General features: G+C 37.8%; 1 protein-coding gene across 1 annotated transcript; it reads left to right on the top strand.

Annotated features, from left to right (window-relative positions):
• The first annotated feature begins 2,631 nt into the window (after positions 1 to 2,631).
• J20 (DNAJ-like 20) lies at positions 2,632 to 5,451 on the top strand. Its single transcript, XM_089618352.1, has 2 exons — positions 2,632 to 3,131; positions 4,889 to 5,451. Exons 1-2 carry the CDS (start codon positions 2,673 to 2,675, stop codon positions 5,030 to 5,032), a joined length of 603 nt encoding a protein of 200 aa, XP_089474478.1. The 5' UTR covers positions 2,632 to 2,672; the 3' UTR covers positions 5,033 to 5,451.
• Positions 5,452 to 15,341: the final 9,890 nt, after the last annotated feature.

The following is a 15,341-nucleotide window of genomic DNA, read 5'->3' as shown; positions in this document are numbered from 1 at the left end:
GATTTAAAGATCCGTGTAAATTTTAAATATGCCATACATGCTTTATTCGATGTCTTGTTGTGAATATTTTAGACTTCTGAGTTCTGAGATTACTTTAGTCCTGACACGAAGTGTATTAATGGCAAAAAACTAAGTTTGGTGCTGTGTTAAAAAAGAATAAACGTTTAGGTGCTTAACACGAGGCTAATATACTAAGTTTGTTTATTTATTTTGAGTAAAGCCAGTGTCCAACCAACATGATTTGGTGCATGTATTTTAAGCTGTTTGTAAATGTAACATATGCCATACGTGATACATTTGATATCTTGTGAAATTCGTCGACTTTTGAGATCAATTTACGCATATTTACACGAGGCTAAACGAACAAGAGAAAGTGGCCCAAAACAGTTTTTGTTCCTTTTTTAAAATGAATATAATTTAATTTCAAAGGTGGACAACGAAAATCACCCTAAATAATCACAAAATAAAGATGTAATGAGGGCATAAATATTTTAATTTTTCGTAATTATATATATGCATGTATATATACTAAATGTCAACTTTTAATTGCATCGTAACTGTAATATCGTTAACTTTGAAAAGAACAGATGGCTCAGATTTAACATAAAATTAAAAAAATTATAATTTTATATAAAAAAAGAGAAAATGACAGTATAAATACCTAATGTTTTTTGTGTTTATATATTTATATACCTATTATTTAATATTGACGACATAATTCAGGCCTCCAACCTAGCAACCACGCCTGAAATGTCAAAAATACCTAATCTAGTTACTAAATAGGGCTAAGAGTACATAGAATATTACTATATCTTGCTTTGAAATGACGTATCTATTGAATTTCAACTTATTGTGGTACCTTGATAATTTCACACCATCTCCAAAGTGGCGGTTGTGGGTTCAATGCCCATTGCCCACCGACAACAAAACTATCTTTCAAAAAAAATATCAATTTATTTTATAGATAAGACTCTGAAAGGTCGCCATAATACATTTCTTTAAGCAATACTCCTAAAAAATCATTCATTTTCTTTAGAGCAATTGTTAATTAAGATCACTCATAATAGTTCATTTCATAATATAGGACACCCTCTATATCTACTACCCAAATAAAAATCTGGTTTGGGTTTCTACAACTTCCGGTGTTTCAATCAAGTTATGGTCACCAAACAAAGATGGAAAATCCACAAAAATAAATTTAGAGTTTTTGTTTAGTAGGGTCTTGCGTGGCAAGTTTTTTTTTTTTTTTTTTTGCAACCTCTCTTTATTGGAAGCGTCGATTCAACAAAATTTCTCAAATATCTGAAAAAGGTAATATAAATCCGACGGTGAGTAGGAAACGACTACAAAATAAAATCAATTCACGACCCTTAGGACATTGCAACCACCATTGAGCTTCAAATCAATCCTCGCAACCACGCCATTGAACATACAACTGGATTGTTGAGGACTTCATCCTCAAAAATGGCATTGGGACGGCCAACGCCTTAATCGTTGCTCTTTATTTTGACGTTGCCAAAACAATTAAAATTCCTCTTAGTGTGACACCAAACCAAAATACATGTTTGATCTTTTAACGTATCATGTCTTTTTTTTCATTGAAATCTATTTATCAAATCGTTTTTGAGGAAGCCAAGCTCACACAACAAACAACTTTAGTAAGTACTCTTGTTGAAAGCAACTTTGGTTCTTCGACATCCCAACAAAATGAAAATATATTTACGCGCGGTAAGCATTTCACAAAGCTTTTTCATCAAAGATGTACATGGTCCACACAGTTTGACGATGGACAAAAAATGTAGTTGGTTGAACTAACCTCACACACGTTATTTGAATGTAAAGAGCTCAAAGTCTTTTGAGACATCTTTCATCATCATTATTTGGTGAAAAAATTTGTTACCAACCATTTTGTTAAAGTGTGTTTTTTCCATCCAAATGTACTCCCACATAGAGCTTTTTGCGCTAATTTGTTGGCTCGTATGAGACGAGAATAATCGGATACGAAAAAGTGAGTAGTGAAAAAAGGAGGATTTCTAAATAACATTGTCAAAAAATCTCATACACGAGTTCAAAACTTACGAAAACAAGTTCAACCCACCCGATATGATTAACAAGCGGAACAACGCGGCTGAGTACTAAATTGAATGTTGATGCCAACACGGTTTTGATACTCCGTGGAGTTTCGCGTTCCGGCAAAACAAGCAAAACTCTTTGGGTTTTGTAAATATTTCTTAATTCTTAAAAATAAAAAAAGTAATACAAATAAATTGAAACCATATTCGTCAAACATTAGTCAAAGTCCATTTTAATCAACACATTCTTACCAATTCAAATTACTATAATGCCACAATACAAAACCATGAGCCTCCAGCCATCTGGAAGCCCAATCACCAAATAAATAAAATGAATTAAAAACACATATATAGAAAACAAAAACGTCCCTATATATAACACAATCATCAATTTTTTCTTCAATATCTATCTCCAACCAATTCCGAAACCACCTCAAATTCCATCATCACTCACTCTCTCCCTCCTTTCCATCTCCTTCTTCTCCTGAATTTCCCTTTCCATATTTAAAACCACGAAAAATAATATACCAAAATTAAAAAAGAAAGGTCTATATTTAGAGAAAGGAAAAAGCAAAAATCTCAAGAGTAAAAAAAAAAAAAATGCAATGCAACGGAATAACATCAACAATCTCAGGAACCGAAGCTTCACGGTTCCTCTTATTCCCTTCAAACCCAAACCCTAACCCTAGCTCGTCCGTCTCTTTCACACGCCACGGCTTCCGATCCCGGATCCGGTCCCGGCTCCGGCCGAGAGCCGCCGCGGTAGACGCCGGGGAAATCTCCACCGCCGCGTCGGAGATGAGCTTCTACGAGCTTCTGGGGATCTCGGAGTCTGGTTCGACTGTGGAGATAAAGCAAGCGTACAAACAGCTCGCGAGGAAGTACCATCCGGATGTTTCGCCGCCGGGAAGGGTCGATGAATACACACAGAGGTTTATTCGGGTCCAAGAGGCGTACGAGACCTTGTCCGATCCGACGATGAGAGAGCTCTACGATCGAGATATGGCTAAAGGACTTCACTTAGCTTTCTCCGCAAGAAGGCGATACAATCATGACCAGGTAAATTTTTAATTTTTTTTTTGGATTTTTTTAATGTAAATTTATTAGAAACTGGTGTTTGATTGATATCGCGTTTCTCTTTTTATTTAATTATTTATTTTCCTTGTCTCTGTTTTCTTTGTGCGTTATGGTTTTCATTTTTTTTTTTCAGCTTTATTGATAAGATTAAATTTTTTGTTTGGTTTAATCGGAAACGAGTTGATATTAACATATTTTATATAATACTAATAATAATAATAATAATAAAATGTTGTAAATTCTTATATAAGTACAGAGTCGTTTTAGTTTTTGTGAGAGATATTAATATCAAGTTATTTCAATCTCTGTGCTTTGTGGGTCATGACTCATGACTCATGGCTTCTGTTTTAATTTCTCACTTTTATTGAAGAGATTAAATATTCCGGCTTATGGGTTTATTGGAATCGAGTTCGTATAAACTTATTTTGTTATATCCTTTGATGTGTGAGTGAGTATGTTTTTATTTATTAATGGACGGTTAGATTTCTATGCGAAGTTTGGTGAGATATTCTTCAGGTTCGGAAAGATATCCGTTTCTTTCTTTCAGAGCCAAAAAAAAAAAAAAAAAAAAAAAAAAAAAAGAGAAAGATATCCTATATCCGGACTTTTTTTTTTCTCTTGTTTTATCAAAATAAATAATTACACTTTTCTCGAAAAACTTGGCTGAAACAAAAAAAAGTTTGATGGTTCGGCATAAATTGTTTGTCGTTGCAATTCGCTTTTAATTTTAATTTTAATTTTATATTATTCAAGAAACATGTGGCTATTTTGTCTTCTCTTTGAGATCAAATGGGTTTCAGACTCAGTTTCCTTGTATATCTTTTCTTTCTATTTAATAATTATCCCGACTTCTAAAACCAATAGCTTTGTATATATATATAGGTGGTGGTGGTGGGTCTTTTCACAAATATTTATTAGAAGTCACAGTAAATTTCTGATTAGTTGGCTTACTTTTTAAAACCGAGGACAAAAATCTAATAGGAGGGAACAAGTCAAATCCTGGTTTATATAAAGCTCTTTTTATCTTCAGTTGTCTATCTTGAATGTGTCGGAAAGTAAAACACGCTTAAAAGGGATTAATTGTGCCACGAAGAAATATCTGGTTTTGTTTCCTTTTATATCTTTGCACTAAATTATTGTCATGAGTCGTCCAAAATAGTTTTTTTTATGGTTCTTTGTAGTACATGAGGTTTGAACTCTCATATTGCCACTCAGATTAAGCCATTGAAAATAGAAACAAAGTGTTTTTTTTTTACTATTTTTTTGTTCATATGTTCCCATATAGTGGATAATACTTTATTACAATGTTTTTTTTCTTATGGTGTCTGTACATGAGGTTTGAACTCTCAAATTGCCACTCAGATTAAGCCATTGAAAAATAGAAACAAAGTTTTAACTATTTTTCATTCATACATTCACAATTTCACATATTTATATGAGATATTTTTAAGCTCCGATTATAAATAAATTCTTTAAACTTCAAATAATGAAGACAGCTCGTAATTTCTAGTGATTGAACCCATAGGAGACCTCACAAGCAACTATTAACACCTAAGCATCTAGCTTTGGGATAAATAGAAACGAAGTGTTAAAAGTGTCTATCTTTGAATTCATGTTACCAATATATATAGTGCCTTTTACTTTCTTTTTTTCTTTTTTGTTTGTCTAAAGCTTGAAGACTGAATTTCAGTTCTTAGACAGCAAAAGTTATTCACTTTTTTTTTTTTTTTTTGGCTCAGGGAATGGAAGAGAAGCGTGAGTGGAGAAGCCAATGGCAATCTCAGCTATCGGAGCTGAAAAGGCGAGGCATGAACAAGAATGGCAACAATTCATGGGGAGCAAGGATGCGCCGCCGGAGGGACGAGGAAGCCGATGAAATTTAGGAATAAACTTAACACTTATATATTTTATATATATATATATATATATATATATAGGTCCTTGTATATATGTATAGTTTATCTGTGTCCAATACCACTGAATAATGTAAAACCAAATAGAGGGGAGCCAATTTGAATCCATGAACCGGAAGTTCTCCTATAGCTCTAGCCACATCTACTATTTACTTTCCACAATCACTCACATCGTGAGTTAACTTTTGGCAAGCTCGGCCGCAGTGTAGGAAAAAAAAACCCCAAGTGATTTGAACTCGTCGGAAAGAGTTCGTCGGAGTTCAATTTTGGACAGACCGTCTATCGGAAAGTTAGAATATAGACGAACTTTTCGAGCTCGAAGCCTTCGAATTAAGATGAATCAGACGAACGTCGCAAGAATTTCGAGCATAAATTGTTGATTAAGTTCTAGAGCTAAGAGAATCCTCTCTAAGCGCACAAACATACACACTTTTTATTTCTTTTAAATCTGCCAAAAAACTAGAGCTTACAAACATATATGTATGAGTTGTTTTAACTAAGGTTATCTTCACTATATATATATATATATATATATATATATATATATATATATATATATATATATATATACTAGTCTGAAACACGTGCTTCGCACGTGATATTTGTAGTTGTAATCAGTAAATAATTAAAATATGTATAATTTAATTTACCAAGTTTTTCTTCAAAGCATGAAGTTATAAATGAATATTAAGATATCAAATATGAATATATTTCAACCATACATAATACTTAGACAGTTTAATTTTTGAGAGACTCTCATAATAATTGCAAACATTTCAAGGAAATCTATAGTCAATGACATACTTTAAAAAAAAATTGACGTAATTAAATAAAAAGCCAAAAGTTCCATATTTTTATGCCAGCATTCTCTGACCTTTGTCACATTCAAATCGAAGGGATGTGGATCACATTACGATAAAATTGTTATCCCTTGATTTTTTTTAGAAAATTTAAACGACAGAAATGGGAAGATCACAAGCAGGAGAATAGTTGCTCTTTATTATAGTACATGAATGCTATCAAATAATAGGTTCATTTTCATCGTTCTAAGATAAGATAATAACGTGTCACATTACGATAAATCCTGAGAATCCAAGGATGTATTATATGGAGAAAAATAACAAGCATTAGATTTGGATGTGGTTAATAAGGCTTCTTAGAATGTACAATTTAAATTAATAAAGATCATTTGGCTAATATAAATTACTGTGTTGTGGAACAAAAAATTCAAATCAAACAGAAAAATAATTGTGGAGACTTTGTAAATTAGATTATTTCAACAAAAAATAGAAGACATACATTCATTTTATTTTTATGAGACATTGTTCTTGAGAAATATTATTTAAATATATGCGCATTGGCAAACAAAGAAGAAAAAAAATTATTTAGAGCTAATTATACTGAATAATACAGATAGATTAAAAATGCCAAAAGTTAGACTTCACGGTAGATATTATTTTTCTCTTGATTTTTATCTTCGGAGACCATATTTGTGGGCATTTTGAATCAATATTGTTGAGCGCAAGTTGGAAAAGTTGAATATGCAAATATATATATATATATATATATATATATATATATATATAATTATAAATTATACATGTTGTCTCATTCATTATTAGCTCGTCAATTGAATCCATTCATTCACACGAGTGAGAGGTAAATGAGCGTCGTTGGTTCAGTTCCTCCTTCGTTGAGCTTTACTCAAGCCTCGGTTCTACACTAAAGTATACTTAAGAGGATCATACCATCTAAAAAAATAATATATTCTATAATTTTTCTTAGTACGAGTCGAAACAAGAACATAATGAACATTGTTTCCATTAGATGAATCTGCATGAACCCATAAGCGACAACTCTGCAATTGGTATCATCATTGATTGTATCTACAACATAAGATGAAGAAATATAGCAAGAAAAAGAAGGGAACTCAAGGGTAAGCTAAATAGTTTGTTAAGGGCACTCTAGCAGCAATATAGCAAGCCAAGTTTTAATAATAAAATACATATATAAAAGAATTTGTAATATTATATACTCTGAAAAAATATAAGTAAACGATTAGTACCATTCTGAGAATTTGTAGAAAGACTCGAGGGGAAATCTCTTAAGTTGCCAATGAGGGCTGCAGAAGTTAAACAGAAGCAAGAACAAAAAAAAACGAATTAAAAAAACCGTACGGAAAATACGTTTGGTCTTTTTTTCATTCAACAGCCAAGGCTGTTTTTTTCCGCAGCTTCTTTCTAAATCTAATGCACACCCTATAGTAAACGAAGTCAAGGAACGAGAATCAATTATTTCAGGGAGAGCACATGTATTAGCAATTGCAGTACGACATTCACAAGATCCAAAAGAGACAGAACGGTAATCATGTCATGTCTGAGCCTGCGACAAAATTGCCATCAAATATAAGATATGAAGGATATTTGATCAGAAAAGAGCTTACCTTAGAATTGTAGCGAGATGTCGATCGCAGAAGTGGGAAGGAGAGTACAATTTTTGTGCGTTTGAGCAAGCCCCAAATTTTTTGTCTCAATGCCACTGCCACGTTGGACGAATTGAGAGCCGAGGTTTCCATGAAGAACAAACCATGTGTCGTCAACGCTTTGCCTTTGGCCGCTGAAACCAACAAATGTAATCGACGAACCACTTCTTAAGGTTATAAATTTGAGAATAAACTTAATCTAGATCACAAGCTTATATAAAAAATTAAAAAAAAATTAAAAAAACTCTAAAAATAGGGTAGCGAAAGAAACACATACCAAATGATGACCGAGCCATAGAAAATTTCAATAGATATGACTCAGTATCAGCAACAAATATTCACAATAATCACAAAAACATTCAGCTTCACAATTAATAGAATGAACTGAAAATATAGATAAATGGAACTAATGAAGAAAAGCGTGATCTTGAACAAGTACTCCTCTTGCTCTGAATCGTCTTCTCCTCCTCCTCGCCCCATCTGCGTTTCAATACGTAACGTTCAAAGTTGAGACAAATTATTCAAACTCAGAGTCAGAACTCCCAAATAAAAAGGCTAAAATTCAAAAAATAATAATTAGATTATATACTATATACAAAACGTTGGGATTATCCGACACATTCCGAGGCAAAAATGTGATTGAAGAAGATGAGAGTTCAATTTATTGAGCACAACAAAAAATGAAAAGAGAAAAAAACCAAATATACACATATTCATACATACACAGATAAAAAGTGAGACTTGCCTTAAGAAATTACAGAGAAATAGAGGAGCTAAATCTTGGTCTCACGGATGGCTTCATCTTCACTGCGGAGCCGGAAAGACTGATCGACTGCTCATAAGTGATTCGCGGCAGAAATTTCCAAGTCCCAAACTTTGGACCACACAACGGATATTGTGGTCATATTCCTAAAAAAATAACCAAATTTCAATCAGGCCGAATAGAAAACCTTGAAAAAAAAAGACCAGTTACCTAATATGATTGGAAACTATGTATGAGAAATGAAATTATGATCAAAATCAGTCACATCATATCAATTTGGTAAAAAAAACAAAAACAATAACCAGGGCAACAAAAAAAAAATACTGGAATTAAATTAATCCCAATGTATAAATAAAGAAATATCATAATATAAACTTGTGGTAAATAAAAGGCAATATAACAGTAGCAAAACATATTTGTAAATTTACTCATCTCAGTGCAACTCTAAATGGTTATGTCTCGAAAAAGGAAGGGAAATGAGGGGTTATTTTGTGGTTTAAGTTGTTTACAAGGATGGACTTTGATATGTTTCATAGCGTGAAGCATAATCAAAACCCAAACTGCCTGAAGCAAAAGTCCCAACCAAATAATCATACAGCATAACCAAAAAAATTAAGAAGTTCGTTCAGGAAATTCACCAAACAGGTGACAGTCATAAAAAAAAACTATTACCTTCATGTCGCTGTGGCACATGTTGATCCTCTTTATGTTCATCCGTCGACGCGTCCAGCTCCTCAAACCCGCTCGTCGTTGGACTGATCGTGCACACCCGCCAACATATAAAAAGAACAAAAGAAAAGATGACTTAAGGAAAAAAAAATTACACAAATAAGAGGATTTTCTCTGAGAGGACTTTCTTCAAACACCTACCAGCCAATCGATTAGGTCGCCTGTCTTATTAAAAAAAAACATAACTTTTTCTAAGCGAAGCTGGAAATTATAGAGAGAAAAAAGATGAGGCATACCTCGGCGAACTTGGACGGTGGCGTACGCGGTTGGCGGGCTTGAATTGTTTACTGGAACTCCCTCCCAAATCACAATTTTTCTTACCCAAACAAAATTGAAAGGAAACCTTTTTTTTAAACGAATTCCATCAATAAACAACAAACCCTATAATTATAAAGAATCCCTAATCTCATATGCAAAGTTCAAAATTTAGGGACGAGCGACGTGGTCTTGACGATCCGAGAGGCTATGCCGATGAAGAGCTCACCGATGGCGACGGTGAACGATTTCAAAGGATATGCAAGATGCGATCTGAAAACCTAAATGTAAGCCTAAATGTTTTTATTTTCAAATTGAATGACCACACTAAATTTGTTTTATATACTCAAATTGAAGCGGAGAGGAGTTCCATACTCGGCTACGAGAGATGATCGGAGAGACGGGAATGGACAGAAGCATCGCTTCCCTTCGCGTTTTAGAGCTGCCATGGCCATTTTCGCTTCAGATCTGGTCGCACAATTAGGACTCGGAGATGTTTGCGTTGTCTTTTTATTTTACTTTCTTTACCTTCTTCTATTTTCGTTTGAAAGATAGTAAGAGACTCAGGGGAAAAACGGAAGACAGAGAGAGAGGAAGATGAGGAGCGGCGAAGAAGAAGGAAGGTAGTAAGAGAGAATAAAAACGGAAGAGACTCAGGGGAAAAAAACGGAAGAGAGAGAGAGGAAGATGAGGAGCGGCGAAGAAGAAGGAAGGTAGTAAGAGAGAATAAAAACGGAAGAGAGAGAGGAAGATATGACGTGTCGAATTATGATTGGGTTAAAACAAAATGAATAGTCTATGAATAGTAAACTTATCATTCTGACTTATTATATTATATATATATATATATATATATATATATATATATATATATAGTGAAGATAACCTTAGTTAAAACAACTCATACATGTTTCAATTCAATTGTCATAACACCAAATTGAAATAATAAAACCCATAACCAAAAATTAAAGAACATAAATCCTCAAATTATCAAACCCCCCAAAGTAAATGGCTACTAGGCATGAGGTTACACACACGTGCATACTTTAATAAATAAAAAACAACCCAAAAGACAACAACAATAAAAATAACTAAAATTAGACCATTGGTCTTTCCACTTCCCTTTGGATTCTTGGGATGTCATCATTATGCTTAGGCGCTTAATATTCGATACATACAAGTAGGGGTGGCAATTTGGGGCCGTACACGAGACACGACACGGTGTAAATGGGTTTCAGTCGGCCTAAAATGGATCTGGGTCCATCCGTGTCGGACACGAATAACACGGTTAAATAACGGGTGAACACGACACGAACACGACAACCCATTGGGACTCAATTAGACACGAATATTAAATGGGTTGTTAATGGGTAAACACGATAAAGACCCGTAATGACCCAATGGATTGTGTTTGAACTTCTCTATTGTAGTAAAAATATTATGTTGGTGGCTTAGTTGATTATATGGAGTATTTTTATTAATTACTTATTATGACTAATTTGTTATTTAATTTAATTTAGAGAATTTCAATATTTTGAAGTAAACATGTCTAAGGGCCTAAACTGATTCGCGTGTTCAAATGGGTTTAGTGGTCTAAATGGGTTTGTGGGTCTAAGTGAGTTTGTGGGTTACATGGTCCATTGAGAGACGATTAATAAATGGGTCTTAGTGAGTTGGGTCTGGGTTTGACAAAAAAAATAGTGGGTCGTGTTTGGATTTTGCTCCTAGACACGATTAATAAATGGGTCGTGTCTGAGTCTGTAAAAAAAATACATAAAAACGAATAAGACACGACACGAATACGACACGTAACTCGAATTGTCACCCCTACATAGAAGCCGGTTCTCACATTGGTAATACATAAATTTGCAACTTTTAATAACTTTTCGAGATTCTTTATTAGTCAATTTGATTTTTTTTTTTAGAAAAATCAATTTGATTTATTGCCTTCGTGTGTAACACATAGGTTTTTTTATGTCGTTATATATATATAACGACACATATATATATATGTATATGTTAACCGCGTTTTTGGGTCAACACTTAGAACCGTCTGTGGTTCGGTCTAGGACCGGACCCTATAACCGCACGTAGGTTGGGTGTGATGAACTCTTCTCTTCTCGTCGTCTTTGCCGGACCAGAAAGAGGTTTCCGGTTTCCCGTCACTCTGTGATTAGTTCACCTTCGTGTTCGTCGGGTTCTTCACGTTCTTCGGATTCGACGAGTCCTTCTAGTTAGTCGTGTTCTTCGGGTTCTTCGCATTCTTCGGGTTCTTCGTGTTCTTCGCCTGAAAAGACAAGAAACGTGAACTAGAGGGACGCGGAGGGGTTTTCCCTGGCGCGCGCTCCGACGCTCAACATTAGTTGAGGTGGGGGGCTTATCTTTCGTCTCAAGTGTCGAGAGAGAAAAATATAGTGAGTCGGGAGTGAAACAGAGATTTTCTAAGTCGAGAGTGGATGATGATGGGGTATTTATAGTTTTTCATATTGGAGTTTGAGTTGGTTTTGGAGGCAATTGAGCCTTGGAGGTCGTTTTTGGCCGTGGTGTTCCTTGGATGCCGATAGTTCCACGCCGATAGTTCTATGCCGATAGTTTCATGCCGATAGTCTCGGCCATGAAGGTCGCCGATAATTTTAAGCCGAAAGTCTCGGCCATGAAGTTCGCCGATGGTCTAACGCCGATTGTTTTGTTTCGATAGTCTTTTTCGATGATAGTTCAAAGATTGTTGTCTTTGCCGATAGTCTTACTTTGCCGAAGATTTTAGGACGCCGATAGTTTGGTCTTGAACTTCGCCGATAGTTTGGTCTTGAACTTCGCCGATAGTCTTGCTTTTCCAAAAGCTTTATGTCGCCGATAGTTTGATCTCGAACTTTGCCGATGGTATGGCCGCCGATAGTTCAAGGATTCTTCCCTTTGCCGATTCCTGTCGTTTTTGCTCTCGGGGTATCATTTTTATCTTGTGAAAATGACGGCATAACATTAACCCCCCAGTTTCTTGTGCGATTTGTCGTGCGAGAAACTTGTCTTGTGTTCCTTGAGAGCTTTGTTGTCGACGTCTTTTGATCTTGTGACTTGGAGACATATCTCATACTGGCGCGCCTCGTGGGGTGGGGTGCGGATATGTAAAATATTGACCCCACGGGGTTGGGTATCGTAATAAGTAAGTCACGAAAGACTTTGATCTCATAAAGTCGTGCCTCAGAAGGCATGAGTCTCGGAAGACTTTGTTATCGGAAGATCGTGCCTCGAAAGACGTGAGTCTCGGAAGACTTTGATCTCAGGCGTGAGTCTCGGAAGACTTTGATCTCGGAAGATCGTGCCTCGGAAGGCGTGGGTCTCGGAAGACTTTGATCTCGAAAGATTGTGCCTCGAAATGCGTGAGTCTCGGAAGATCATACCTAGGAAGGCGCGAGTCTCGGAAGACTTCGATCTCGGAAGATCGTGCCTATGAAGGCAAGAGTCTCGGAAGACTTTGATCTCGGAAGATCGTACCTAGGAAGGGGCGAGTCTCGGAAGACTTCGATCTCGGAAGATTGTGCCTATGAAGGCAAGAGTCTCGGAAGACTTTGATCTCGGAAGATCGTACCTCGGAAGGCACGAGTCTCAAAAGACTTCGATCTCGGAAGATCTTCCCTCGGAAGGTGCGAGTCTCGGAAGACTTTGATCTCGGACGATCTTGCCTCGGAAGGCGCGAGTCTCGGAAGACTTCGATCTCGAAAGATCTTGCCTCGGAAGGCACGAGTCTCGAAAGACTTCAATCTCGGAAGATCGTGCCTAGGAAGGCAAGAGCCTTGGAAGATTTTGTTATTTAATGCTTTACTAATATTCTAAGTAGAGCAAAAAAGGAGAATTCTTTCATTAATTCAGAGTTTTCACGAAAGCGAGTTACAAAAGTCAATCCCTCTAACGGATTTACAAAAAGGAAATAAAAATAAAATATTCCACGTGGTGGATTACAACAGGTAGATCGCAAAATGGGGATACGTGTCTTAGTCTTGGGTGTCCGGTCTATCGCACGGATCTCCAACTTACGGGGCGGCCCTCTATTCTACGATGCAAAGATGAGTGTTTCCTCGGGTTTCGTTGCCGCGGGCTTCTCTGTTGGTGGCGGTAGTTTGTCTGCTTGTCGAGGCTCCGGTGTTGTTGATCATCGCAAGAACAAACTCCTTCAGGTCTCCGCCTTGGATGAGAGCCTCGATTTGTCTTTTCAGCTGGTAGCATTCAGAGGTCAGGTGTCCATGGTCTTTGTGAAATTCATAATACTTTGTTTTGTTCTGCCTTTCCGACTCGCATCTCATTGGCTCAGGAGCGTTGAAATTCACGAGCTAGGGCCAAGATTCTCTCGGGTCTAGTGTTTAGCGGGATGAAGTTGACCTGTTCTTGGAACTTGTTCACTAAACTGCGCTTTTGGTCCGTCGGGGGGCGACCACTGGTGTCGGATCTTGCCTTCTTCCTTCGTAGCTTATCGAATTCATCCTCATCCCTTCTTCGGCTCGTTTGGTCGTTGACTCTCCGTTCATGGACAAATTCCTCGAGGGCTATGTACTTTCCGGCCCGAACGGCAAGTTCAGTCATTGTACTTGGCTCTTTTTTTTATAATAGAGTCAAGGAACCCTCCAAGTTGGAGTCCATCGAGTATCGCCGAGATGGCGTCGCCATCCTCAAATCTGTCAACCTTGTTTGATTCCTCTGTGAATCACGACAGGTATTCATGCAGAGACTCATTCTTTCTCTGCTTGATTGTGCGGAGATGATTCTTTCCCAGCTTCCGTTCTCTGGAGCCGCTGAAACGGGAAAGGAAGCTTTGTTGTAGCTCTTCGAATGAGTGAATGGTGCCGGGCCTCAGCTTGAGAAACCATTGATAGGCGGGGCCGCTCAGAGTGAGGTAGAATGCCTAGCACATGATCGCCTGCGAGTGTCTTCCCACCTTCATCCACATCTGGTAATGCTGGATGTGAGAAAAGGGATCGGTCTTCCCATCATATGTTGATGTGGTCGGGAGGCGAAAGTCACGCGCGAAGTCTTCTGCTAGGATTTCTGTAGTGAAAGGTGAGGCGACGTCCTCCATCATGTTGCGGATGTCTGGCGTCAAGATCTGGGCAGCTCGTAGACCTCGCACTTCGTCCATCAATTCTTGGAAAAGGGTCATCATGTCCGCGTTGTCAGCGGGAGTTGTTGTAGGGGCAAGTCTTGTCGTGCGCCCCATCTCGTTCGATGCTTGATCGAGGGGTGCGATGTGTGGTGGAGTTGGGTTAGCCGGGATCAGCCCCGTCCCTGCTTGGGGGTTTTCTGGTTCAGGAGGTAGGAGATTTCGTGGAATCTCCCAACGTGCATTCAGTTGTTGTCTCAAGTCTTCATCATGGAATGGAGCGGATGTCGGATTGAGGACACGCCTAGGTGGCGTGAATCTCCGAGCATCGCCGCTATCTGCCATGTCTTCTTCGTGGCTTATGCGATCGAAGGCGGATGGACGTGAACGTCCCGTTCTCGCCTCGGATAAATAGTGGGAGCTTCGCGAGGTTGCTTGGCGATTTCATGGCCTTGGATCAACCACTGCTCGGCGAGCCTCGTGACGTTGGTGACGTTCACGGTTCTCTCTCGCCACATCGGGAATAATGCGCCTGATGTCACGAATACTCGGATCAGGAGCGTCATCGCTAACCTCTTGGCGGAGCTTGAGGTCTTCGTCTTCAGGATTGGGGTTGTCGTTGGGACCTTGCTCTGAATCTTGTATCTCAGGTCCCAGTGGGATATACTCCGACGCGTCTCGCTCGTCTTGATCGTTGAAGATGTCTTCAACGATAGTGTTCCGGCCCCCGATCCTTCCAACAATGTCAGCAAGTTGAAAGAGGCTTGTCTCAATTCGCTCCATTCGTGCATCTCGGTCGTCACGAATGGGCATGGGTTGAGCCTCATCTCGAGGGGCGTTGTTCTCTTGAGCTTGGCGGGCTCGGGCCCGAGTGTGGAGTGCGATACTTCCTGCCGGAGGTGCGCCGCCCTCAGAGATGGCTAGGTGCCTAGCCATTTGTCGTTCGTGAGTTTTGTGATCT

The sequence above is a fragment of the Urtica dioica genome, chromosome 6, assembly GCF_054948205.1.
Source record: "Urtica dioica subsp. dioica isolate 48M chromosome 6, U.dioica_male_clone48M_v1_H2, whole genome shotgun sequence".
Taxonomy (NCBI): domain Eukaryota; kingdom Viridiplantae; phylum Streptophyta; class Magnoliopsida; order Rosales; family Urticaceae; genus Urtica; species Urtica dioica.
Note: the sequence above shows the minus strand (reverse complement) of the source record. Positions and strands in the feature narration are given on the sequence as shown.

Excerpts from the sequence above, each read along its gene's own strand:
- J20 (XM_089618352.1), top strand. The coding sequence starts at position 2,673 with ATGCAATGCAACGGAATAACATCAACAATCTCAGGAACCGAAGCTTCA. Across the intron at positions 3,132-4,888 it reads GGCGATACAATCATGACCAG|GGAATGGAAGAGAAGCGTGA; the intron begins GTAAATTTTTAA and ends TTTTTGGCTCAG.